Below are 27,243 nucleotides of genomic sequence, written 5' to 3'. Positions count from 1 at the left end.
CAGCCACTGCAGAAGCCTTTTATGTGCCCCATCCTGACCATAACCTCTTTCCTTCCCCATAGAAAGCATTTTTGTAATAATCATTTTCTAGCTTCTTTTCTATAATTTTAGTACTGTAGTATATGTTCTTAAACAGTATGCTTTAGTTTTGCTTTTTTCCCCCCATTTTTCCCCCATGGAGTTTATTTCTTGAAAAAACTAGTATAGTTTGATCTTGTAGAGTTTCTGAGAGGTTTGTTCAAGTTGAGATTTGATGGTTTTGGCAGAATATTGTAGATGGTGATGTGTTCTTTCATCAGGAGATATATAAATGTCTGGTAATATTTCTTTTTGTGATATTGGAACTATTGATACTCAATGGTTAATTCTATTAACTCTTTAGAGGTTCCAGATTTTATTTTTCTGATTTTATTATTTCTTCATTTATTGCTGGAATGTTTCTCTAAAGAAGCTTCCCCTCACCTAAGACTTGGTTACCTGGTGGTTCCGTTTATATAAAAGAGGAAGAGCTAGTGTTATTTCCTGTTGTATACCAGTTTTTAAAATGAGGAGTTGCTTTTCACTGGTATCTTTCAAAGCAACCTCCATCCCCCCCCCCCCCCCCGCTTTTTAAATTTATTTATTTATTTTATTTGGAGGCTAATTACAAGATTGTGGTTTTGCCCTTTTTTTGTGTCATAAATTCACAAGATTTAAATATATTTCTTTCAGTTCATTTCAGTTATTCTTATTGATGCTCAAATTGTCCCATCTTCGGCCAGTGGGAGCATCTTCAAGTTGGTTTTCTTCCATCAGGGAGTTTATATTTTAGTAAATGTATGTATATATAAGCATATGTATGTGTGCCTGCTCTGTTGCTCAGTTGTGTCCAACTCTTTCTTACCCTGTGGACTGTAGCCCATCAGGCTCCTCTGTCTGTAGAATTTTCCAGGCAAGAATACTGGAGCGAGTTGCCATTTCCTTCTCCAGGAGATCCTCCCAACCCAGAGATTGAACCCATGTCTCTTGATTGGCAGGCAGATTCTTGAACACTGCATCACCTGGGAAGCCCCAATCATGTGTATATGTATTGCCTTAAAACACACACATATACTAAAACACTGTTCTGTGTATTTTGGGTTTTACTCTTGATAAACATTTCGATTGATACCCAGCAGTATTATAAAAAGTACTGCAATGAATATCTTGGTTCTTAACTACTTTGCCCATGTGTGCAAAATCAATTCCCAGAATGGAATTGTTAAGTAATAATAGCTATTGCCAAATTGCTCTCCTCAAAGCAATTAAGAATTTTTTTGTCTTATGTTTTCCTTTGTTATGTAGTATTAGTATACAATCAAACTTTCTGATCTTTGATAATCTGCTACATTTAAAAAATCTCATTGTAGTTTCTATTAGTATTTCATTTGTATTTCCTAAATTCTGAATTGTCTGTGTCCTTGGTGCAATTTTCTGTTGAATTGTTAGTCTTTTCCATGTTGATTTGTAGTACTCAGATGTAATAAGAAAATTACCCTTTTGTGACATGTGTTAACAAGTGTGTGTGTTAGTGTCTCAGTCATGTCCAACTCTTTGCAATCCCATGAACTGTAGCCCAGCAGGCTCCCCTGTCCCTGGAATTCTTCAGGCAAGAATACTGGAATGGGTTATTTTTCCTAATTGTGTTGTTTTCTTTTGACTATCTCTATAGTTGCCATTTCCTAAGCAGAATTTTTAAATGTAAACATATTACTCAAATTTATTAGTTCATTTTTAAACAATCTAAACTTAGGAAAGAGTTTAAACAGTACAAAGAAGTTCCCCTCCCTCCACCCTGAACCCTTCAAGAATAAGTTCCCAGCTTTATCCTGTCACTTCCTAATACTTTAGTGTGTATTTCCTATTCACCTCGATAACCATACTATACCTATTAAAATCAGAAAGTTAATACTGACACATTACTGTCTTTAGATCTCCATTCAGGTTTCACTAATTGAAATATTTCACTCTTGTCCTAAAAACAAACCTTTACACAAAAGGATCTAGTTCAGAACCACAGGTTTCAATGAGTATACATATCTTTTCAATGTCCTTCCATCTGGAACAGTTCCTTAGGTTTTTCTTTGACTTTCAACTTCGATAATTTGAAGATTATTCAAAACAAATTAGAACAAATTCAGATTTTTCCTAGTGATTCCTCATAATTCTGATGTTCCCAGTAGACTTAGGTTACGTATCTTTATCAGAAATATCATAGAAGTGATTCTGTGCTCTTTCATGCTGTCAGGTGACACACAGTTTCAGTATGTCCTGTGAATGATGTTTACTTCAATCACTTAAGACGGTGTTTGATTGGCATTTCTACTGTAGAGTTATGATTTTTCCCTTTCTACTTAATCAGTATTTTGTGTGTGTGGGGGGGGTACTTTAAACATCTCATTCCTTATCAAACTTTCCACTTATTCCTTTATTTATAGTAGAATGAATTTACAGGTTGTCCATTCAGTAGGTTATAATCCCTTTACTATCATGAGTTTTGATACTTGAGCATAGTTTTGCTAGCTAGTGGGTGAGATCATTTGGGCTGATCTCAGTATTTTTTTTTTTTTTTTTGACTGTCATGTGGGCTTTCTCTATTTGTGGCATGGATGCCTCTCTAGTTGCAGTACATGGGCTTAGTTACCCCCCAAGGCGTGTGGGATCTTAGTTCTCTGACCAGGGGAATCTGTGTCCCTTGCATTGAAAAGTGGATTCTCAACCACTGGACCACCAGGGAAGTCCATTCAGTGTTCTTTTGACATGTCCTCATTATTCAGCAGTTTCTTGTTTCTGCCACAAGATATTTCAGGCTCACCTTGTATTTCCCTCAACCTAGAATCATCCATTTCTCCAAGGAGCCCTTTTCCCTTTTATAAAGAAGTAAGAAAGTATTCAGAAGCAAATATGCAAATACTGGTCGCGTTCATTGCTATTGGAGTGACACTGCTTCCAGACTTTGTTACACATGTGTGTAATCCACACATTTCCAAACATTTATACATATGTGTATATGTGCTTACCTATTTCTATATCTATCTTTTATTTTTATTATTTTTTTTTTCATTTATTTTTATTAGTTGGAGGCTAATTACTTTACAGTGTTGTAGTGGTTTTTGCCATACATTGACATGAATCAGCCATGGATTTACGTGTGTTCCCCATCCTGATCCCCCCTCCCGCCTCCCTCCCCATCCCATCCCTCTGGGTCTTCCCAGTGCACCAGCCCTGAGCACTTGTGTCATGCATCCAACCTGGGCTGGTGGTCTTTTTCACCCTTGATACTATACTTGTTTCAATGCTGTTCTCTCAAAACATCCCACCGTCGCCTTCTCCCACAGAGTCCCAAGGTCTGTTCTGTACATCTATGTGTCTTTTTCTGTTTTGCATATTGGGTTATCGTTACCATCTTTTTAAATTCCATATATATGTGTTAGTATACTGTATTAGTCTTTATCTTTCTGGCTTACTTCACTCTGTATAAATCGGCTCCAGTTTCATCCATCTCATTAGAACTGATTCAAATGAATTCTTTTTAATGGCTGAGTAATATTCCATTGTGTATATGTACCACAGCTTCCTTATCCATTCGTCTGCTGATACCTATTTCTATATCTTATCTTTTAAAAACAATGAGTTCACATTGAAAATTCCAGTCCAACAGTGTAAGATGTACTTTGTATTTATATTTTAACTCTCTTCTCAGAAGCCTGGCTTCCATTCTTCTTAATTATTTGATCAGTCCATTGATGTTACCAAGCTTCCAGTTCCACCTTCCCCTCTCCTGTGTCTATAGCCTTTTCTGGCACCCTTCCCACACACAAACCTCCTTCTTCTCACCCCTCTTGAGCTCCAACACTGTATGCCAGACCACCCTCTGCATGGATGCCCTTTTTATCCCACTTGGTATCTATACTGAATCTACACTATCCTACTTGGTATTTATAATCTATACTGAACTGTCCGTCTCCATTGACACACTTCTCACCCTACTTGTACTCTAACCATGCAGTACTCACTCAGCAAGTGAACATCCTCCTCACCTTTTTTAAAAATGCCTTCCAAGTTCTGTGTCATACCTTTAAAGAACTTACCCACTTTCACATTATAAAAAATAGTTTTGTTTTCTTTTCGTGATTTTATTTATTTGTATTGTAGGTAAGCATTGTGAAATTTATTTTGAAGTAAGAAATGAAACAGAAATCCAACACTTCTCAAATGGTTATCCAGATGACTAGAATTTTGTATAAAAACTGTATCTCCCTCCCCCAAAAATGTATTACAAAGTTTTTTATAAATTTACTGAATCCATAGGGCTTTTTCTTAAAAATGGGTGTCATTTTCATAATATTTTTGTTTATAACAGATGATGATGTACCTGCAGATATGGTTGCAGAAGAATCCGGTCCTGGTGCACAAAATAGTCCATACCAACTTCGTAGGAAAACGCTTTTGCCAAAAAGAACAGCGTGTCCTACAAAGAGCAGTATGGAGGTAGGTTAAATGTCTGTTTTGGGGTGTATAATGAAAGAATTGTTAGGAAACAAATGGGACTGTCATCATTTTTTAGAAGTTAATGATTATGGGTAAAACTATTTTCTTAACTAGTTTTCATTTTGTTTTTGAAGGGTGCTTCAACTTCAACTACAGAAAACTTTTTTGGTCATCGTGCAAAACGTGCAAGAGTTTCTGGAAAATCACAAGATCTATCAGGTATTTCCTTTGAGAAAGTTAAGGAATAGGGTAAAATAGTTCTTTTCAATTTGTTTAACAACAAAAAACTAAAATTAAATGTTTATTTACACATTTGAGATTGAGAAAGCAATTTATTACAGAATAAACCTGAGAACCATGACCTCCATCTTTGACTGTAATTGTTGTATAAAAATCCTTTTTGTATATTTATTGTAACCAGTTACTGAAATGGTACATACTAGCTAAAAGAAAGAATACTGTTAAGATAAAAGAAAATAAATGTGTGTCATCTCTGACAGCAAATACTTATAAAATGATAGTCATCAAAAAATAAAAGCTCTTCATTTAACAAAATGAAAACTGTGCTCTTTAAATAATGAGAAAGTCTTTGCTAGCATGATAGATTATGTTCCGTTTGTTAATCTTTTTATAGCAGCACCTGCTGAACAGTATCTTCAGGAGAAACTGCCAGATGAAGTGGTTCTAAAAATCTTCTCGTATTTGCTGGAACAGGATCTTTGTAGAGCAGCTTGTGTGTGTAAACGCTTCAGTGAACTTGCTAATGATCCAATTTTATGGTAAGTGAAAATTTATTTCTTAGTATCTTGAGATATTTTACTTACTGCCCCAAATGCTAAAGGATGGTAGGAAGGTTGGAGTATGAGTTGATGGTTACAGTTAAATAGAAGAAAATTAGAATACTTATAAATTCCAGTTCAGTTCAGTCGCTCAGTCGTGTCTAACCCTGCGACCCCATGGATTGCAGCACTCCAGGCTTCCCTGTCCATCACCAACTCCTGGAGCCCTCAAATTCATGTCCATTGCGTCTGTGATGCCATCCAACCATCTCATCCTCTGTCACCCCCTTCTCCTGCCTTCAGTCTTTCCCAGAATCAGGGTCTTTTCCAATGAATCTGTTCTTCCCATCAGGTAACCAAAGTATTGGAGTTTCAGCTTCAGCATCAGTCCTTCCAAAGAATATTCAGGACTGATTTCCTTTAGGATTGACTGGTTGAATCTCCTTGCAGTCCAAGGGACTCTCAAGAGTCTTCTCCACACCCCAGTTCAAAAGCATCAATTCTTTGGCACTCAGCTTTCTTTATAGTCCAACTCTCACATCCATACATGACTCCTGGAAAAACCATAGTTTTGACTAGATTGACCTTTGTTGGTAAAGTAATGTCTCTGCTTTTTAATATGCTGTCTAGGTTGGTCATAGCTTTTCTTCCAAGGAGCAAGCATCTTTTAATTTCATGGCTGCAGTCACCATCTGCAGTGATTTTGGAGCACCCAAAAATAAAGTGTGTCACTGTTTCCATTGTTTCCCCGTCTATTTGCCGTGAGGCGATGGGACTGGGTGCCATGATCTTAGTTTCTTCAGTGTTGAGTTTTAAGCCAGTTTTTTTGTTTCTTTCACCCTCATCAAGAGTCCTCTTTGCTTTCTGCCATTAAAGTGGTGTCACCTGCATATCTGAGGTTATTGATATTTCTCCCATCAATCTTGATGCCAGCTTGTGCTTCATCCAGCCCAGCATTTTGCATAATATACTCTGTATATAAGTTAAATAAGCAGAGTGGCAGTATACTGCCTTGATGTACTCCTTTCTTAATTTGGAACCAGTCTGTTGTTCCGTGTCCAGTTCTAACTGATGCTTCCTGACCTGCATACAGATTTCTCAGGAGGCAGGTCAGGTGGTCTGCTGTTCCCATCTCTTTAAGAATTTTCCAGTTTGTTGTGATCCACATAGTCAGAGGCTTTGGCATAGTCAATAAAGCAGTAGATGTTTTTCTGGAACTCTTGCTTTTTTGATGATCCAGCAGATGTTGGCAGTTTGATCTCTGCCTTTGTTCCTCTGCCTTTTCTAAATCCAGCTTGAACATCTGGAAGTTCACGGTTCTTGTACTGTTGAAGCCTGGCTTGGAAAATTTTGAGCATTACTTGGCTAGCATGTGAGATGAGTGCAATTGTGTGGTAGTTTGAGCATTCTTTGGGATTGCCTTTCTTTGGGATTGGAATGAAAACTGACCTTTTCCAGTCCTGTGGCCACTGCTGAGTTTTCCAGATTTGCTGGCATATTGAGTGCAGCACTTTCACAGCATCATCTTTTAAGATCTGAAATAGCTCAACTGGAATTCCATCACCTCCACTAGTCTTGTTTGTAGTGATGCTTCCTAAGACCCACTTGACTTTGCATTCCAGGATGTCTGGCTCTAGGTAAGTGATCACACCATCATGGTTATCTGGGTCCTGAAGATCTTTTTTGTATAGTTCTTCTGTGTATGCTTGTCACCTCTTCTTAATATCTTCTGCTTCCGTTAGGTCCATACCATTTCTGTCCTTTATTGTGTCCATCTTTGCATGAAATGTTCCTTTGGTATCTTTTAATTTTCTTGAACAGATCTCTAGTCTTTCCCATTCTGTTGTTTTCCTGTATTTCTTTGCACTGATCACTGAGGAAGGCTTTCTTATCTCTCCTTGCTATTTTTTGGAACTCTGCATTCAAATGGATATATCTTTCCTTTGCTCCTTTCCCAGTTACCTGTTTATCACAAATGTTGGTTATCAGTCCAGACAGTGTTTTTAAAACAATAAGAAACAAAGTGAAGTTGCTCAGTTGTGTCTGACCCTTTGTCACTCCATGGACTGTAGCCTATCAGACTCCGCCATCCATGGGTTTTTACAGCAAGAATTTTGGAGTGGGTTTCCATTTCCTTCTCCAGGAGATCTTCCCAACCCAGGAATTGAACCTGGGTCTCTGGGTTCCTGGGTTTGCATTGTAGGCTTTACCATCTGAGCCACCATCTGAGTACTTCCTTTATTTAAAACAATAAAGGAAGTACATTTTCTGCTATTTGTCAGTTAAAAGCTACTGAGTGATTATGGAGAATACTTTTCATTCCATTGCTTTTTAGAAACAGAACTAAGTAATTTAAAACAGCTAACAGTTCAGTAAAAATGTAGATTTTGTATATCACTTCTAGGTAAAAGTTTGGACAGTTGTATTTTTGAACCATGAAATATGTGTGCCCTTTGACACAGGAATTCCACTTCTAAAAATTTGCTTACGTTATGTATAAATTTTTCATAATAGCATAGTTAACAGTGGGAGAAAACTAGAAATAATCAAAGTCTAGCAATAAGGGATTGGACTAAAAGTAAACAGTGTTATGTCTACTTAGAGGGTTTTGATATAGTCATTAACAGTGAACTTTACAGTTTTTAATAACATGGGAATATGCTATGTTATAAAAAATGAAAGCAGAATACAAAAATTTTATGTTATCACAATTGTAATAAATGAAACTCTAGCTAAAAAGACTGGAAAGAAATACAGTAAATTGTTAATAGTTAATATATTAAAAGTAGGTTATCGCTTTCATACTTTTCTGTATTTTTACAGCAGCTATATGATTACTTCTATGATACTAAAAATAAGGTACACTTTAAATTTAAGAAAGAAAATTATCTTTGTGTTGGAAAGGAAAAAGGGGGTGTTAAAAGAGCAGAATAAACATTTATTTTGTATAAGAAATTATATAACAGTTAACTATCACTCCACTCCTAAGATTTGATGATTTGAGATCAGACATATGTGAAACATCATTATTTAAAATCATCCTTTTAAGTTATAACTGTATGTGACTTTTATAGTAAGGGTGGTTTTTATTTCCCTTTGACTAAGCAATCAGATTTTAAAGAATTGATGCATTCTTTTAGGTGGACTGCTTTACTTTTTATATGCAGTTACATTATTTTAGCCAAAAATTTTATTCTTACATTTAAAATTCTGCTCTTTCATATTCTTATAAGTTTTTGAGGCCTCAAATAATTTTTATAGTTGTTTAAAGAATATTTTATGAAGAAATCTTAAACCCCTTTCCCCCTCCAGGAAACGATTATACATGGAAGTATTCGAGTATACCCGCCCTATGATGCACCCTGAACCTGGCAAATTCTACCAGATTAATCCAGAAGAATATGAGCACCCAAATCCATGGAAAGAGAGTTTCCAGCAGTTGGTATGAAGTATAAATGGAAAATGCTGATTTTATATTATATATATTTTAAATAAAAGCTTTTAAACATATAATGTTTTATTATATTTATAAATACAGTTTTATAATAGTTCCTTTTTCAAAATTTAAACTCAAGTATAGGTTTCATGGGGATTTCTTGGTGGTCCAGTGTTTAGGACTTCACACTTTCACTACTGAGGTCTGGGGTTCAATTCCTGGTCAGGAAATGAAGGTCCCAGAAGCCACGCAGCATGGCCAAAAAAAAAACTAGGTTTCTCAAGTCAGTACACATTTACCAGCCAGCAAAGGAGTCATCAGTTCTTTTCACTACTGGCATATTTATTAATAATTTAAACAGTAGCAGTAAGTATCAGTAGCCTGAGAGCAGTTATACTTTCTATGGATCTGTTTCAACTATATTTAAATTATTACTGTTGGGTAGTTATTTAGAGTGTTGCAGAATTCCCTTGGTAGTCCAGTGGTCACATTTAGCTTTATTTTCATATGGTCCTTTATGAATAGTTAACTACCCAACTAGGGGTGATTTTGTTCCACAGGGGATATTTGGCAGTGTCTGGAGATTTTTGGTTTTCACAACTGGAGAAGAGACTGCTTCTGATACCTGATGGTTAGAGTCCAGAGATGCTACTAAACATCCTGCAATGCACAGAATAAGCCCCTACAACAAAGAATCTGTTATAAACTATCAGTAGTGCTGAGGTTGAAAAACCATGTTCTTACTTACTGGGTATTACTGAGATATAAACTGTTCTAGGTTTTACATTGCAGGATGCGTCAGGACATTAGTTGAACTAACTAAAACTTGTTCTTGAAAATTAATTTTAAAAATTCATGTAGTACTAAACTAATTTATAGTGTTTATACTAGTAGTCAGTTTTTTATTTTTGTATTTTTGATGTCTTAGTATAAAGGTGCACATGTAAAGCCAGGATTTGCTGAACATTTCTACAGCAACCCTGCAAGATACAAAGGAAGAGAAAACATGTTGGTATGTTTGATTTGTCTTTTTCTAAGATTTAAAATTATGATCTTACAGTTCTATACTGACATGTTTTTGCGGGGGGGGTTGTTTGTTTTAGTACTACGATACAATTGAAGATGCCCTTGGTGGGGTACAAGAAGCTCATTTTGATGGACTTATCTTTGTTCATTCTGGAATATATACTGATGAATGGATATATATTGAATCTCCAATCACCATGATTGGTGCAGGTATTTTGAAATGTGTTGTCATTAGAATTTTAATACTTTATTTATGTGATGGGTTTTTTAAAAATGCTGGTTACTTAAAAAAAAAAATGCTGATTACTTAAAATACAGATGAACCTTGATAATACCTTAATTGTAGGAAAAAATTAGAAATATATATATTTTATATGATGGAAATGAAAACTTTAGAGTTCAGAAATTATAAAGGTATCTGTTTCTCTTTGAGGGGGGATGGATGTGTATAATTCTTGATGCCAATAGTTTGTCCAACTGCTTTAGTTATTAAGGAGAGAAAAATATTTGTTAGTTTTATCTTTTATTTGAAAATACAGAGGCTAATGTTTTTATTGCTGTGTTTTTAATGAAACAAATGTGCTTTTAAAATACTTTCCATGCTGTTTCAAGGTTGTTTTTATGGTCACGTTTCTAAATATAAATGTAATGTTTGTTGAGCACTGGCCAGTTATTTGAAAATTTATGGGCTCTCTGATTTTTTTAAGGATACAGTAGTACAAGACCATTTTAAAATAGCGAGTAGTTGTTACTAGTTAATTATATTTGCATTTACTGCCCTTTCTTCTTCCCTCCCCTATTTCCACGTCAAAGAGAAGTGAGAGAGAATATAGAAAAATTTTGCCTACTAATTTTCATTATTTCCCAAATCAAGACCAGTACTGAAAATAGTTTAAATAAAGAAGTTTCTTTCTTTCTCTCCCTGCTCATCGTCCCCTTCTTTCTTCTCTCTGAATGTTGTCTTCTGGTGCTACTGGTAGTGATTTGGTTTCCACAAGAAACCCACATTTTAATATGCCATTGCATTTGGTATTGAAACTATTTGTAGCTGATTCTATTAAGAGTATTATTATACATGGATTTGAGTTATGGTGATGCTCAAATAATGTCCGTGTTCAGTATGACAAGTTATCTGTCTGATAAAAGAGTATTAATCCTGCCTACTCAATTCTAATGTTCTTTAAAAATTCCCTCTCTAAAAGAACTACCCAATTTAAAACTGTAGAAAAGGTTCTATTGAATTATTAGTTTTATGGCAGAGTATTTTTACTGACTAAGAAAGTAATTTTTTGATCTGTCTGATGAAAATAATATGCTTTAAAATATTTTCTTCGTAGCACCTGGAAAAGTAGCAGACAAAGTTATAATTGAAAACACTAGAGATTCAACCTTTGTTTTTATGGAAGGTTCTGAAGATGCTTATGTTGGATACATGACAATAAGGGTAAGAAATTATAAATTTTTAAGTACATATATGGAAATCATTTAAGACTGTGGTTATTTATTTCAAACAAAATTTCTACTTTACAGTTTAACCCTGATGACAAATCTGCTCAGCACCACAATGCGCACCACTGCCTAGAGATTACAGTGAACTGTAGCCCTATCATCGATCACTGTATCATCCGAAGCACATGCACAGGTCAGTGTTCCCGTTGTGTTTTATTATAGGTCAGTCATTGTGTTGCCCAGTAGGATTTTAAATAAATGTTTTTTCTTACAGTTGGCTCTGCAGTATGTGTTAGTGGTCAAGGAGCGTGTCCCACTATCAAGCACTGTAACATCAGTGACTGTGAAAATGTTGGACTTTATATAACAGATCATGCACAGGTATTAATTTTAATTTTGTGGGGTTTTTTCTTTTCCGTGTTTTTTTTTCCAACTATACTAATGTTTATTTCTGGTTAATTGTTGTAGGGAATATATGAGGATAATGAAATTTCCAATAATGCTTTAGCTGGGATTTGGGTTAAAAATCATGGAAACCCAATTATTAGACGGAATCATATTCATCATGGACGTGACGTTGGTGTGTTCACATTTGATCATGGCATGGTAAGAACACTTATTCTTAATTAAAAAAAAAAAAACAACTAATGTCGTATCAGTTAAATTTCAAATAGGTGTCAGCATTTTATCATCACCAAATTGCTGAATTGAAGAGTATAAGTCTAAAGACTAAAAATTAAAATGAGTATGCAATATCAATTCTGTAAATTCTTGAATCTAACATTCTATACATGTAGAGAAGATGGAGTCCTTAGAGAATTGATGTGATCTTTGAAGAGAGTAAGGTCTAATCCAGTAGTTCTCGAATGTAAGTATGAATAAAAATCACCCAGATACAATAAATCAGGATTCTTCAGGATGGCACCCAGTATTTGCATTTTTAGTAAGCACCATAAGTGAATTTAATGCAGGTTGCTTTTTGTTTGTTTTTTGCCATTCTGCATGGCTTATAGGATCTTAGTTCTCCAACCAGGGACTGAACCTGGGCCCTCAGCAGTGAGAACATGGTGTCCTAACCTAACCACTGAACTGCTAGGGGATTCCTAATACCTAGTTTTTGTTGAAGTAATTTTTTAAAATCCTAGGACAGCATTGGCAACATTTTTTGTTAAGAAGTCCGAGATGGGCGAGGAGGTTGTAATGTGGTAAAAAACAAGGGTATGATGAAGTTTTATTGCAATTATGTGGTATTAATCAAACAACTTTGGAACATTGAATTGGGACATATAAAAATTGTCTGTTAACAAAGGAAGTTTATTTTCAGCTGTTTGTGCCTAAAACCCTAACACATGTTGAACCCGTTTTTTGCCCGCCACTTGTGGCATGTGACATCTTAGTTCCCCTACCAGGTATCAAACCCGTACTCCCTCAGTGGAAGTATGGAGTCTTAACCACTGGACCTCCAAAGAAGTCTACTAAACGCTGTTAAAACTGAAGTAGACTAGGAAGGAGTACCCTTTTATTAAATTCTGATTAGATGTAAATAGTTTTATTAATAGACCCCCCCAGTTCATTATATTCCTGGGATAACTAACCTGAGAAAAACAGTTCACTTAAAACTCATGCTGTATAGTTTGGGCCTGTAAATAAGAAAGCACAGTGGAGATGACCACTTGTCCTTCTCCAGCTAGAATTTTAAAATTGACTTTTTTTTTGCAAATTGTAGCTCTTTTTTCCCAAGGAGTAGGAAAGAGGGGAGTTTGGAAATTGGGGGGGGAGGGTCTCAGCAAAAGTATGGAGGTTGTCAAAACATGAGTCTTCAGAGAATTCATCCTGCCTGGTTTCAAAGCATAGCTTTGTGTAACCTTCAGCTCTTAACTTCTCAGAGCCTTGGACGTGCACTACCTCATTTATACAACACACATGGATTGGGTTCTGTGGTTGATGGCAATGATGGTCCCAATTCTTCACCCCTTCCTGTGGGCACACTCTTTGCTACATAAGTTTGCAGTGTCCTCTCACTTTGCCCTGGGCTCAGCCATGCAACTTGCTTTGGTCAATTGGATGTTAGCAAACAAGATGCAGTCCAGAGGCTTGAAATGGGTATGTACCTCTGTCTTCACCATGAGAACATGCCCAGGGTAGCCCATTGGAAGATGAAAGATACGTGAAGCAGATTTGCATTACAGAAGCCAGCCTAGATCAGCCTATGGCCAGCTGGTTCCCAGCAAAAATCAGCAGAGCCACCTAGCCAACTCTCTGGTCAACTAGTTTACCCCTAGATGTCTGAGAACAAAATCCTTTTTTTGGTATAAGCTGAGCTTTGGGGCTTTTGTTGTGCAGAATTATTGAGTCAGTGCAGCTACCATTACATGCTAGCCACTCTGCAAACACTGACTACAAAGTTATATAGGAGGATAATAATGCCTATCATGAAAGACCTTTGATGATTAAATAATAGAATACATGTAAAGTGCTTGTCTATTAATAAATGCTTTCTGCTGTTTTTTTAAGAGTCTTAAGAATCTACCCCCTCTTAGAGGCCTGTGTTGGTAATTTTTTTTTTTTCCTAATTTTTTCTTTTTTTTTCTAACCGCACCCTACCTGCGGCGTGCAGAATCTTAGTTCCCCAACCAGAGATCAAATCCCTGCCCCCTGCATTGGGAGAGTGTCTTAACCGCGCGGACCATAAGAGAAGCCCTAGCAGTAATTCTTAAATGGAATTCTAAATGGAACTCATATTTTTGTAATGAAACTATACTATGCTAGTATTTCTTTGCCTGTGTTGCCTTTAGACTTTGCCCTAGAGTTACATATACAGTTTCAAGTATCATATTTATGCATGCGTCTGGTCTCATTCATAGATGATTTGAGGTACCAGAATAACTTTAACCTGAGTAAATTTCCTCATTTTTAAAATACCTAATGTTGATGGTCACTTATTAAAATTCATCATTATAATATACTCTTTACACAGTCCCAGTACAGTTTACATTTTATAGATTCAGGCTTATAAATTTTTAAAAAACAAATCTTGGGCGATCCTACAGATAGAAATCTCATCAATCCTTAATGGAAATATATAAATTATATAGACTTACAAGGAAAAGATGGTAATAAAGCATATCTTGGGCCTCTTTCATCTATTTTAGTATTGTGATAAAATCCTTTGGTAGAATGTTCTTTATTATTAAGGTGTTTTTTGTGTTGGTTTCCATGATTGGTAGGATATCACTAAGGTTAACCTTTTTAAAATTTGACTTTGTTTTTTCATAGAACTTCAGAAAACATCAGAGTAAATATTTAAATTAGTTTCTGTACTGTTCTCTGAAATTGTCTTTCCTCTTCCTTGTCTTATGACCAGCTTAGAATTTAAACTCCTATATTGGCAAGACTGAATGGTGAAAGAATTTCTGCTATTTTTTTTTATCTTAAACTAATGTTTTAAAATATTACATGCCCTGTGTAAAAGACATCCCTAGAATTTCAAAGGTTATGGTTCTAGAGGTTGTCATAATTAACTGCATGTTTAAACTTCTGAAAAATTATAAAAAATACTTTATATTTCAGACCTCTGTACTCCATCATTTGTATCCTTATTTTTCTTTAGAGCTTTACAACATTTATATTCCTGCAGTTATTTATTTAACCTTCAGTCCTTTTATCATAGTTTTTCCATTCCTGATTTTATTGTGATTCATTCTTGATATGGCTATTCTGTCATCTAGCCATTTTGATTCTGTTTATTTTTAAAAGGAAGGCTTATAGCTTGAATTCTTCCCACTTGAGAATGCCTACCTGTTAACCTTTTAACTTTGTTGAGTTTATAGTTTTTGTTTTCTTTTGCTCAGAATTGTGTATCTGTTTTTATATTTCTAGAATTGAGTGTGACTGAGAAGTCTGAGATCATTCTGGGTTTTTGTTTTTCCCTTTCTGATGGAGATTTGCTTTTCTACTTCAGTTATCCATGTGATGTTTTTGTTGTATGTTAATAGTTTTCTTTTTACCACTTCTCTGTTTCATATGTTCCTTTCTTTAGAAACTTAGGTATCGTCTCTGTTACTTACGTTGTTCTATAGTGCTTCCTTCTTTTCCTTTGTGCTGTGCTGTGCGAAGTTGCCTCAGTCATGTGTGACTCTCGGCAGTCCCGTGGACTGTAGCTACCAGGCTCCTCTGTCCGTGGGACTCTCCAGGCAAGAATACTGGAGTAGGTTGCAGTGCCCTCCTCCAGGGGACCTTCCCGACCCAGGGATCAAACCCACATCTCTACGTCTCCTGCTTTGGCAGGCCAGTTCTTTACCACCAGCACCACCTGGGATTCTGTGTAATTTCCTCAAATCTGTGTCTTTTACTGTGTCTACATATCTTTATCTCTTTTTCTATTGTGTTTCCAGTATGGTTTTTATCTCTGATTTTTTTAATGTGCTTTTGTTTTATGGAATCCTTCTTGAATATATAATACTGGAGACAATATTGTAACAAATTTCCCATGTATCCACCCTCCACATTCAAACTTTCAATTCATGTTTCAGTTTTATTTCATCTGTACTTCATACATTGCTTATTCTCTTCTTTATTCCAAATTATTTTGAAGCAAATCTCAGATATCATCATCTCATCTGTAAACATTTCAGCATGTATCTTTCTTTTAAAGGTAGGATTCCTTCTTTTTCTTTTACATACCCACAGTGCCATTCTCACTCCTAAAAATAATTTTTCTATCAACATCTACCAAATTCTTTGTGGTTTTTTGTTTTTAATATTCAGTCTGTTGCAGAGTGTTATTTTCATAAAGTAAAATTAAAATACAGCAGTAGCAAGTTTCTATAAAATTTCCAAGATATGTATTTTAAGTTTATGAATTTAGCTCATGATAGATTGACAGTAGACAAAAACTATGTTGAGGTATGGTTTTCCTCTCCTTTTACTTTGGATAGTCCTCTTTAGATAAGAAATGCAAGTTTTGGATAATAGAAGTTGTACATTAGTGTGTTTCTTCAAATTTTCTTCTTGTGCCTAAATTATTTCTATGAAATATTACTGTAGGATTATTTCCTTCCTCTCCTGTGTTCTGTTCATGACACTAGATGTCACTACTTAGTAGAAGATCATTGGTTATGCTTGCTTATTAGAACAGTTACTTGGGGAAACATACCTTGCTAAAGGTGTATAGTAACATCTGCCAGCTCTCACTTTAGTCTTCCTTATTCAGATATCACAGTATTAGGCAAGTGTTTGATAGAGTATAGTTTGGGATTGTAGACATTTATTTCAATGAAGATAACATATTTTTCTTTATTTATTCATTCCTTTTTTATCGCAAGAGTTTAAGAGAAACTCTTGAATGCCTTTCATTCTGTCATCTTTAATAAAGACTATTTCAATTCAAAAATTTTTAATGAAAAAAATATTTAATCTCCTTTTATTTTGATATCAGTGTTAATTTTTTTAGATTGGTAGAATGATCATTTTTAAGGACTTATATATTAGAGATTTAGGAATGCTTGTGCTGAAAAGTTAACAAGGTTTTGTTTTAAAATACTAGAAGAAGCTGTTAGCAATCTGGTATCTTCTGGTAGGGAAATAAATCATTTTATGATAAGGAGTAGTCTGGTAAAATGTCCTTGCCCTTAGAGTTTTGTATTTATATTAGAGCTTTCATGGTTTGCATCTTAAAAGGCAAAGTAGAATTATGTTTTCTACTTACAGTCCATTACACCATTTTGCACTAAAGGCATTTCTTAACAAAATAGATGCATTTCATTAAAATTATTTTAAAGCAAAATTGCACTAACTGAATCCTTTAATTCATAACAATAGATTGGTTTTCTATGATACTATAAAACTATATGTCAATGAAGTGTTGCCCTTTCTGACTGTAATAAAATCACAGTTGTAGCAATGTAAGAGGTTCTGAGAACATGAAGGAAGAAGATTTTTCTTTTCAAAAAGTTTTTGCTGCTTTTTTTCTTGAAAGTTATCTTAAAAGATACAGATTACAACTCCCATCTTTGATAGAACTAGGGGACATTTTTAACCTCTAAATTACAGTATGATAAAATAACCATGTGCCTATGATCATGGTAACCAGTTCAGATTAGAGCAGGTTCTAAAAATTGCTTACATTCAGGAAGAACCTAATGTGAATACAGATACATTAAGAAGTGATTGGGGGGGCCTCCCTGGTGGTCCAGTAGTTAGCAATCCACCTGCCAATGTAGGGGACACCGGTTCCATCCCTAATCCAGGAGGATCCCACATGCCTTGGGGCAACTAAGCCCGTGCACCACAACTACTGAGCCCACACTCCAGAGCCTGCGAGCTGCAACCACAGAAGCCCACACGCTGTAGAGCCTGTGCTCTGTCATGGGAAAAGGCACTGCAATAAGAAAGCCCGCATGCTGCAGTAGAGAGTAGCCCCTGCTCACCGCAACCTGAGAAAGCCCACACCACAACAAAGACCCAGGCACAGCCAAAAATTTAAAAAAAGAAATGATTAGAAATTCCCTGGCAGTCAACTGGTTTGTATTCCAAGCTTTCACTGACAAATGCATGGATTCTACCCCTGGTCTCCCGACAGGGAGTCTCTGCAAGCTATGCCTTGCAGCCACCAAAAAAAAAAAAGTGATTTAAACAACTAGTAGCAAGTTTAGGATAGAATTACCTGGACATGTAAGCAAAAGAGAACGAGATAATTGTAGGAGAGCAAAAATCTCATCTTTCATAATAGATCATAATACTAAAAACATAATACTAAAACTTCAAACTCAAGATAAGGCAGTACAAATTTTCACTTAAAAATATGAAAGTAGGTCAAAAGAATTGAAAATGGGGACCTCTGAACAAGGGAGAATGAAGAAAGGGACTGCTGTTTGCCTTAGTAAACTTGTGGGTCCTAGTTGACTCTCCTAAGTGTGCAAAATCAAAACCTAAAAAAAAAACAAGTAATTCCCTGGTGGGCTAGTGGATAGAACTCTGCACTTTCACAGCTGACGGCTTGGGTTCAGTCCTTGGTCAGGGACCTAAGATCCAGCAACATGTGTGGTGTCGCCAAAAAAGCAACTGTGCATTTGAAAACTGTCTAGTAGATGTATTGTAGCAAAGTATACTTGCAGTACTCCAGGTTGTACTAGCACAGCCCAAACATGACAGTGGCCTGTTACTGGAATCTTTATAGAAGCCCAGTAAATAGCATACCTTTTCCTGCCGCATTCTGAGCAAATTAAGAAATCAAAGCTATGAAGTAGCATGAGGAGGTTGAAATATCAACTTCATTTCTCTTAAAGGTTAAATTGGAGGATACAACTTAGAATGAGAACTAAATGGGTCTGTTTAACTGAACCCCAGAATAAAATGGACTTACCTACTTAGTCACAGTCAATGTTCCTGGAATAGTAAAGAAGGTATACTCCCCTAAGGGCAGCTCACTTTTGTGAGAAAAAGGGTGAAGCTGAATTGACCATACTCAGTTTAGTCTTTCCCAAGTTTACCATTCAGGGCATATCATTCAACTCGTGACAGAGAGAGAGAGAGAAGTTGAGCTTCCTTCTCAATGATGAAAACATCAAAATGTTGAATTGTTCCAATCTGACATTAATCTCTTTCAGTTTAATCTCTTTTACAATTTTTGTTACTTTGATGCTCAGTTTTGCCATAATAGTCTGTATACACCTGGTGTCGATCCATTTTTAGTTGGTATAAATCAAAGAAGAAAAATTTTTTTCATATACTAAGGAGCTGTTTTTGATGCAGTCAAAAACTGCATACTCTTTTTTTTTTTTAAAAAAGAGTAAGTTTATAACCTGTATATTAACAGGTAAGTTATAAGTGATTTGTACTTTATTTGTGGGAAATGAAACCTGAAAATTACTTCTAAATGTTCTTCTGAGAGAGACATTTCCTTAAAGAGTTGAATATGTAGTATATTAGAATACTCAGAATTACATCCTGTTTTAACCTCTACTAGATTTGGCAAAAAGTTTATCAAGTCATGTTTGAGTGCTTACCATGTGTAAAATCTTAAATAGATGCTCGAGAAGTTAGTAAAAGAGGCACCCTTTCTCTTCAGGAGCTTATAATCAGGTAAAAATGGATATAACAAATTAAGCACAAGATAGTACATGGAAGTGGCATAAGAAAATACTTAGTGCTAAAGGGAATTTAATTAGAGGGGAACACATGGAATTTTTGAAGGGAGGTAGACAAGGAGTATGAAATGGCTTCTAGGAGTGCTGTCATTTTATTCCCTCATTTTTTCCTCTAACATTTAGTCTGACTGGGTCTTAGAATTTAAGATATCAGTATTACAGTAACATTTATTATCTTTAGAAAATAAGTAAAATATATCCATTGTAGAAAGCTTAAGAAATGTAGAGAAGCATAAAGAATACAGTAAGGATGCATAATACCACTACTCATTTAATCACACACTCATATTCTTGTTTTATCCTTCAGGTTGTTTTTTTTCCCAAATAAAATTGACATCATATTGAATGTATATTAAAGTACCATGTATACTGTTCTTTTCACTAAGCATGATAGCATGTATAACATGAGCCTAGGTCTTCACAACATTTTGAGTCAGTTCTCTATTACTATCCTAAGATGAACATTTATTATGTCTCTGTATGTAGTCTCTGATTATGTCCTTTGGTCAACTTTTTAATAGTTGATTTTTTGGGACATTTTTAAGGTTATGATAGTGTATTTTCTCTAGTACTTAAATAAACCTTTTGTTGAAGAATATATATTCTTAGTATTTATTTGCGTTTATTGAATAAGTCTTTCCCTATTTTTCTTTCCTGGCTTTGAATATACTCACATTAATTAAAGGATTTAATTAATTCAAATTAAATTGAAATGCTTAAATTAAAACATTTAAATGTTTATATATTTGTCTCTGTTTCATTCTTAACTCTTGAACGTTTCTAATACTTAATTTGGAGGTATACATTTAAAAGGTTTTTTAATGTCATTTCTTTTTGGAAAGTAGCCTTACCTTCAGGCTTAATTTCTGTATTTTCCAGGGTTACTTTGAAAGCTGCAACATACACAGAAACCGGATAGCAGGCTTTGAAGTAAAAGCTTACGCTAACCCCACAGTGGTTCGATGTGAAATTCATCATGGGCAGACTGGGGGAATATATGTTCATGAAAAAGGAAGAGGACAATTCATAGAGAATAAAATCTATGCAAACAACTTTGCAGGTGTATGGATTACCTCAAATAGTGACCCAACAATAAGGTATTTATTATATATAATTATGGAAGACAATTACATTTTCACTTTATGTTTTGTGTTATAAGAAGAGTTAAGATACTTAGCTTTAACTATTTTTCCTAGACACCTGTTACTATAAAATAGATTTACCTAATAAAAGTGTGTGCATCTGAATGAACATAGCTATTGCATTTATTTTATGGTGTTCTATTTTTTGTTAGTGATCTAATCCATGTAACCTATTTTTTATGAAAAATTGCAAATGCTGTGATTTTCATTTTAAATTCATCAAACTGTATTATAGATGAGTAAATAGAGCTCTGATCTTCTCTTGGAATCTGAATGATCTGTCTTGTCCTTTTTTTTTTCTTTCTGAGATCAGATAGTTAGGTTATTAATTATCTCAAGATATTTGGACAGAGAGCAAGAATAACAAAAGTGTCGAAACTTGAAGCTGTCAGTTCCTGACACTCCCTCTGGCCACAGCAAGAAAACAAACAGATCCAGTCTTTTTTTTATTATTTATTTTTGGCTGTGCTGGACGTTGGTGTATGTGGACTTTCTCTGGTGGCAGAGAGTGGAATCTACTCTCTAGTTGCAGTGTGTGGGCTTCTCATTGCAGTGGCTCCTCTTGTTTCGGAGCAGAAGCTCTAGAGCATGGGCTTAGTAGTTGTGGCACATGGGCTTAGTTGCCTCACTGCTTGTGGAGTCTTCCATTGTCCCCTGCATCGGGAGGTGGATTTTTAACCACTGGACCACCAGGGGAATCCACAGATCCAGTCTTATAGGCACTGGCTAAGACTGTAAGACAGGGCTATTATAATGAAATCAATGACTATGAATTATTTCTATAAAATTGTTTTCCACTGGCTTTATGAAAGTTGATTATGTGATTTCCATCTTAATTACTATTCAACAAATGCTTATAGATGGGCTAAGAAAAGTTCTTTTAAATGGATTAGCTCTTTTTTTTTTTTTTTTTTTTTAATTTTTGTAAATTTTAATAAGTTTTGTTTTTGTTTCCTTTGACCTCGAATCTTGTGGGATCCTAGTTCTCTGACCAGAGATCAGACCTGGGCCCTCTGAAGTGGAAGTGCAGTGTCCTAACCACTGGGCTGTCTGGGAGTTTCCTGAATTAGTGCTTTTGAGGGGAATTTTTAAGAATGCTAATTCATGGGGAAGGCAATGGCAACCCACTCCAGTACTCTTGCCTGGAAAATCCCATGGATGGAGGAACCTGTTAGGCTGCAGTCCATGGGGTCGCACAGAGTTGGACACGACTGAAGTGACTTAGCAGCGGCAGCAGCATATTCCCAACATCACAATTCTCCCCCTTCTTACTGTTCTCAGAAACACAAGGAATAATCTGATCCAGGACCAGGACCACCTCTCCAAATGACTGTATTTATAAAGACTTTTGGAGCTGCACTGAAACATCTGTTATAGTTAAACCAACCTGGTTTTTTTTCTTAATGAATTGAGTTCCCAAGGTACCTTATTAAAGCTCTTTCAGAAAGCTCAAAAAAAAAAAAAATGCTAATTCATCTCAAATACTGGATGGCTTTTCCAAAGCTTTAAGTCTTAGAATTGAAGGGAAATCATCTAGTTCCTCATTTCTATTTAGGAAGCTGAGACTCATAGAAGTTAAATAATTTTCTAAGGTCGCATGAACATGGCTGGGCTTTTAATAAAACAAGCAAGCCTTTCTGAATAGATTCTTTTTTGTGTTCTTTCCTCATATGATTATAGGGGGAATTCTATATTTAATGGAAATCAAGGTGGAGTTTACATCTTCGGTGATGGACGAGGCCTTATCGAAGGAAATGACATTTATGGTAAATGTATTTTGTTTTGTAAAATTTTAGAGCCTGGCCTGTGTTCCTGTCATTAGTAAACGGACCATTTTGAAACCTTCTGAACAGGAGAAATGATCTAGGTTCTTTAAATTCTCAATAAAGATTATTCTGTGACATTTATTTACTTAACAAACATTTACTGAGTATCTACTATGTATTAGGCACTATTCTACGTACTAGAAATGAAAATAAAACTAAGACCCTATTTTCACAGAATTTCTGCAGTTCCCTTAGATTCACTCCATTGTTTAGCAATTTCTGTGGTAGTTTAATACACTTTGGTACTAATTAGAAAGGGAAAATACTTACTCCTCATTAAAACTTTTGAGGTATTAATTCAGCAAACAACTATGAGGTATCTGTGTGCTAGACACTGATATGTTCCTGGGTGTCCTCTTTTGCTAATAACTTACTGGATAACACACATAATTTTACTCATTGCTAGGTACTTTTTTGAGTACCTTACTTGAGTTAAGTCATATAATATTTACATCAACCCTGTGAAGTAGGCTCTATTAAATATCCCTCACTTACTGGTCAGGAAACAAAGATACAGAGAGGTTTAAGCAATTACTCAGAGTCACCCAGGAAATAAATCAATTTCCTGGGAGTCAGAACTTAACAGCCTGGCTCCAGCATCTCTGGGCTTAACCACTATACTTAGACTGCCTGCAGTCCTTCTGCATCTTCTTACACTCCTAGTTCCCTTAGTTTTGTCTTGAAATGTTCATGGATCATAAGTATCTTTCTGAATATGACATATTTCACAGAATTGCACTCTGCTGTGTTCCAATAGGCTCCATGTGTTGATATTGTAACTTTTATTTTTAAATAGGCAATGCGTTAGCAGGAATTCAGATTAGGACAAACAGTTGTCCAATTGTTCGACATAACAAAATTCATGATGGCCAGCATGGTGGAATTTATGTGGTAAGTTAATAAATACAGTTCTAGAACTTCATGAATCAAAGTCGGGGTAGAAAGAAGAGTACAAAATTATGTCTACCTTTAAGTAGGCCATATTCAACTTTTTCTCTCTCCCAGTGTATGAATGACTTAATTTTTCGTGTGTAGCGCTCAGTATAATTTTGTCAACTGACTAAATTGAAGCATAGGAGATACACCTTTTTATTGAAATATCTAATTATAATGGAGCCCAACAACAAATGGTTGGCAGTCTGAGTTAAATTTGTTACACTAGAATTTGGCCAGTGTGATTACTGTATGAGTCTCTGAGATTTTCCAGAAATATTAATTAAAATCATAATATCACTGAGTACTAATAATACTAGACTTGAATATTTTTATCTTCTGAAAAAGCCAGACATTTGACATGATGTTGAAACGTAATTAAACATCTTACAAAATTTAAAAACCTATGTATTAGTGTATTAGTCCTGTGTCTTCTGTCGTCATAGTATCTGACACTGTTACTCAAGTAAGAAAATACAGAGAATTTCAGAAAGGTCCTTGCGTGATGCCAGGTGTGAGTCTAATTTTTATTCATAGTTCTAGAAATGTTCATGTCTTAAATCCTTTACTAAAAATAAAAATTTTAGTAACTTGAACCTTGTTTTGAACCAGTGATAGGTTGAAATGATTATTAACTTCCTAAGTGAGAGAACTTTAGTTTGTTTTGTATCTTAGAATGAAATAAGAAAATCCAGTGCTACTATTCTTAACCATAATAGATTTAAAAATACACAAAGGACAGCATAAAACCTTTGAGCTTAAACTCAGGTAAAGACTAGGTAAGAGAATGTTACCAGTTAGCTCTTTTTTTGTTTGTTTGTTTGGTCATAATTTGTCTCAAAAGGTAGACTATACTGCAAATTATTTGGCTTATACAAGATACATATTATAGTCAATAACTTTTATTTAGCATGAGAAAGGACAAGGCGTAATAGAAGAGAATGAAGTCTATAGTAATACTCTGGCCGGAGTCTGGGTGACAACTGGCAGCACTCCAGTACTGAGAAGAAACAGGATACACAGTGGCAAGCAGGTAAGGTTATATTTGACTTAATATGGGAAATTATTGTTTTATAAACACATTTTTTAATTTGAAATAAATTTTTATTAATTTTAGGTTGGTGTTTATTTTTATGACAATGGACATGGAGTACTAGAGGACAATGATATTTATAATCATATGTATTCAGGGGTTCAGATAAGGTAAATGTTTTTGTTTTCACATTTGGCTTTCTTTGGGGAGGGAATTGTGAGTGTGTAGGGTAAATAGAAGAAATTACATAGTTATTAAATGCTCAATCTTTATTTCTCCTTTTGTATATGTGTTCATATTCTATCATACTCTCGGCTTAAATTGTGAGACTGTAAGTTTTGGCTGAATGGCACTATGCCATAAGAGCTCATTTCCACTGTTGTGTCATCTGGCATGACAAGCCTTATCAGCTGTCGGTATACTCTGTCATACTTGGAGAGTGGAGAGCTGTGTAATACCTGTAAGGTACCTATGTGTCGTAGGTTCTTAGTAAATGGGAGCTTCTGTTTTATGCCCATTCTGCAAAATTAATAGGTTTTAAATCCTTCTTTCTTGTATTTTACCAGTTTTTGGAATTGCAGTAGTCCTGATCAAATTTTATTTTACATATGAGGGGAGCATGTAATAATAAATGTTACTTAATCTAACCTCCTCAGTTTAGTTTACGTATCAGGAGACTCTATGATAATAATCTATAGCTAAGTCTGTTCTGTGGGAAAATAGAATTACACACAATTAAGCCCGTTTCCTCATTGACAGACTTCTCAAAGTGTCTTGAAGGTGATATTTAATTATGTCGTTAATTCTTACAGTGATTATTGTGGGTTTTCTTACTGTTAACATGGGATGTGGGAGTAGAAGCAATGAGATGGCATTACTTTCTATTCTATCCATAGGACTGGAAGCAACCCCAAAATTAGGCGCAACAAAATCTGGGGAGGACAGAATGGTGGAATTCTAGTTTATAATTCTGGTATGTTTAATCTTTTACCTTTTTTTTTTTTCCAGTGATATTGTCTTTAGAAATATACTTTCTAAATAACATAACCTAAATTTTTCCACTTATAGGTCTAGGCTGTATAGAAGACAATGAAATATTTGACAATGCAATGGCTGGAGTCTGGATTAAGACAGACAGTAATCCTACACTAAGAAGAAATAAAATCCATGATGGAAGAGATGGTGGCATCTGTATATTTAATGGGGGTCGAGGTATTGTTGTTAACTTTGCATTAGTTAAAAACCCAGTTTTCCATTATTCTTCCATATCTGTAATGATCAATGACATTGCCAATTAATGTCATTGTGAGGGAATCATGGTCTTTCGTTATTAAATCTTGAGATGGCTTAGGAGGCTAGTGCTTAGAGCTAAAGGAGACATGTTTGCAGAATTTTTCTTCTGTTAACAACTACCTTGAGTGTGCTGCTTGTTAGTAAGGCTTTTTTAAGGTAGCAGAATTTGTTTACACCCTCTCTCTGGACCTTTTATTATCCAGAATAGTGATATGATTATAATAAACTTTTTTTTTATAATAAACTTTAAAGTCAAGTTATAGAACTAGGTGTGAAAAATTAATTGGTCTGTAAATATATAAAAATGTCTGTAGTCAATAACTATTGCTTATTTGTATCTGTTCACAACCATCTATGTTGGAGAATTGAATTAATGAAGCCAAGATATGCTTAGTTTGGTATCCATAAAGGTCAAATCAACTTTGCATTGAGGCTCACAGTCCCTGCCTCTTGCCAGTTCATTTTGTTCATAGAGGCTATTGAATGCAAATTATCACCATTCCTGAAATATCAATAACCCAACATTATATATACCTTGTATAGAAGGTTAGCTAGTAATTACTCTAACATAATGAGACTTAATCAACAATTTACTACCACCAAGCAGCATGATTCCAATAATGACATAAACTCTCAAGAAGCTTATAATCTAGTAGTTCAGTAAATGACATAATCCTCTGATAGGATTCTTTATAAGATACAATGAGGAAATACAGTACAGAATTGTTGGTTTTATTTGTAAGGTGTTGGAAAAGGTTCTGGAAACTGGTTTAGTAAGGCAAGAGATTCTGAAAGTTGAGGCTGGAAAGGGGGCAGGGCCCAAATCATTAAAGGCTTTGTTTTTGTACATGCAGTGTAATGAAAAGGCTTTGTATGTATGTAGTAGTTTGGACTAGACCTTAGCAATAGTACTTGAGGAGCCTATAGTGGACATCTACAAGATTAGCAGTAGGTCTTGGAATAATCAGGCTTATCCTGTGGCTCAGTGGTATAAAGAAGCCACCTGCAGTGCAAGAGTTGTAGGAGACATGTGTTTGATCCCTGAGTCGAGAAGATCCCCTGGAGGAGGGCATGGCAACCCACTCCAGTATTCTCACCTTGAGAATCCCGTGGACAGGGCTGCAGTCCATGGGATCACAGAGTCAGACACAACTGAAGTGACTTAGCACTCATGCACTTGGAATAGTCTTTTCTAGGGGGAAAGAATTTACAGGTTAATACTTAACAATTACAGATAGGTCAGATGTGTACAGAAATAAAAGCATTTCATGTCTTCAGGGAGCAGAGAAACACTAGTACATAACTAAATATGATTCACTGTACATAAGTAGGTTTTATAGGAGTAATGTTAATACTTATTTAGTACTGTGTACTTTTACATGTATTAACTAATCCTCATAATAATCCTATTGTGGTAGGTGCTATTATGCCTATTTTACTGATAAGGAAATTAAGATAAAGAAAAGTAATTTGCCCAGAGTTTGGATGTGGTTAAGTGGTTAAGTCAGTGTTTGAAGGTATGAAGTCTGATTCCTCAGTCTACTCTTAATCATTGTTATCATCCCAGAAGAGAGAATAATTAATTTGATAGAGGAAAACCAAAAACCTCCCAGAAGAAGTGACATTAAGAAGAAAGACTATGGGAAGACACTGCAGAAAGAGGAAATAAT

At 35.3% G+C, this 27,243-nt stretch overlaps 1 protein-coding gene across 2 annotated transcripts in view; it reads left to right on the top strand.

The window, feature by feature from the left end:
• FBXO11 (F-box protein 11) overlaps window positions 1–27,243 on the top strand; it is a 108,278-nt gene that overhangs the window by 76,821 nt on the left and 4,214 nt on the right. The window contains exons 2-18 of one of the 2 annotated variants that reach the window (XM_043468510.1): window positions 4,382–4,509; window positions 4,644–4,728; window positions 5,147–5,288; window positions 8,601–8,730; window positions 9,653–9,736; window positions 9,828–9,960; window positions 11,088–11,194; window positions 11,281–11,392; window positions 11,474–11,580; window positions 11,668–11,805; window positions 20,226–20,443; window positions 22,169–22,254; window positions 23,111–23,205; window positions 24,158–24,280; window positions 24,365–24,450; window positions 25,177–25,253; window positions 25,349–25,492. In XM_043468510.1, the coding sequence (XP_043324445.1) occupies window positions 4,382–4,509; window positions 4,644–4,728; window positions 5,147–5,288; window positions 8,601–8,730; window positions 9,653–9,736; window positions 9,828–9,960; window positions 11,088–11,194; window positions 11,281–11,392; window positions 11,474–11,580; window positions 11,668–11,805; window positions 20,226–20,443; window positions 22,169–22,254; window positions 23,111–23,205; window positions 24,158–24,280; window positions 24,365–24,450; window positions 25,177–25,253; window positions 25,349–25,492 (1,995 nt within the window). Of the gene's footprint in view, window positions 1–4,381; window positions 4,510–4,643; window positions 4,729–5,143; window positions 5,289–8,600; window positions 8,731–9,652; window positions 9,737–9,827; window positions 9,961–11,087; window positions 11,195–11,280; window positions 11,393–11,473; window positions 11,581–11,667; window positions 11,806–20,225; window positions 20,444–22,168; window positions 22,255–23,110; window positions 23,206–24,157; window positions 24,281–24,364; window positions 24,451–25,176; window positions 25,254–25,348; window positions 25,493–27,243 lie in introns of both variants that reach the window. The other variant, XM_043468509.1, reaches the window with a different exon arrangement.

This window comes from Cervus canadensis, chromosome 5, assembly GCF_019320065.1.
Source record: "Cervus canadensis isolate Bull #8, Minnesota chromosome 5, ASM1932006v1, whole genome shotgun sequence".
NCBI classification, from domain to species: domain Eukaryota; kingdom Metazoa; phylum Chordata; class Mammalia; order Artiodactyla; family Cervidae; genus Cervus; species Cervus canadensis.
This window is presented reverse-complemented; position numbering and strand designations above follow the sequence as displayed.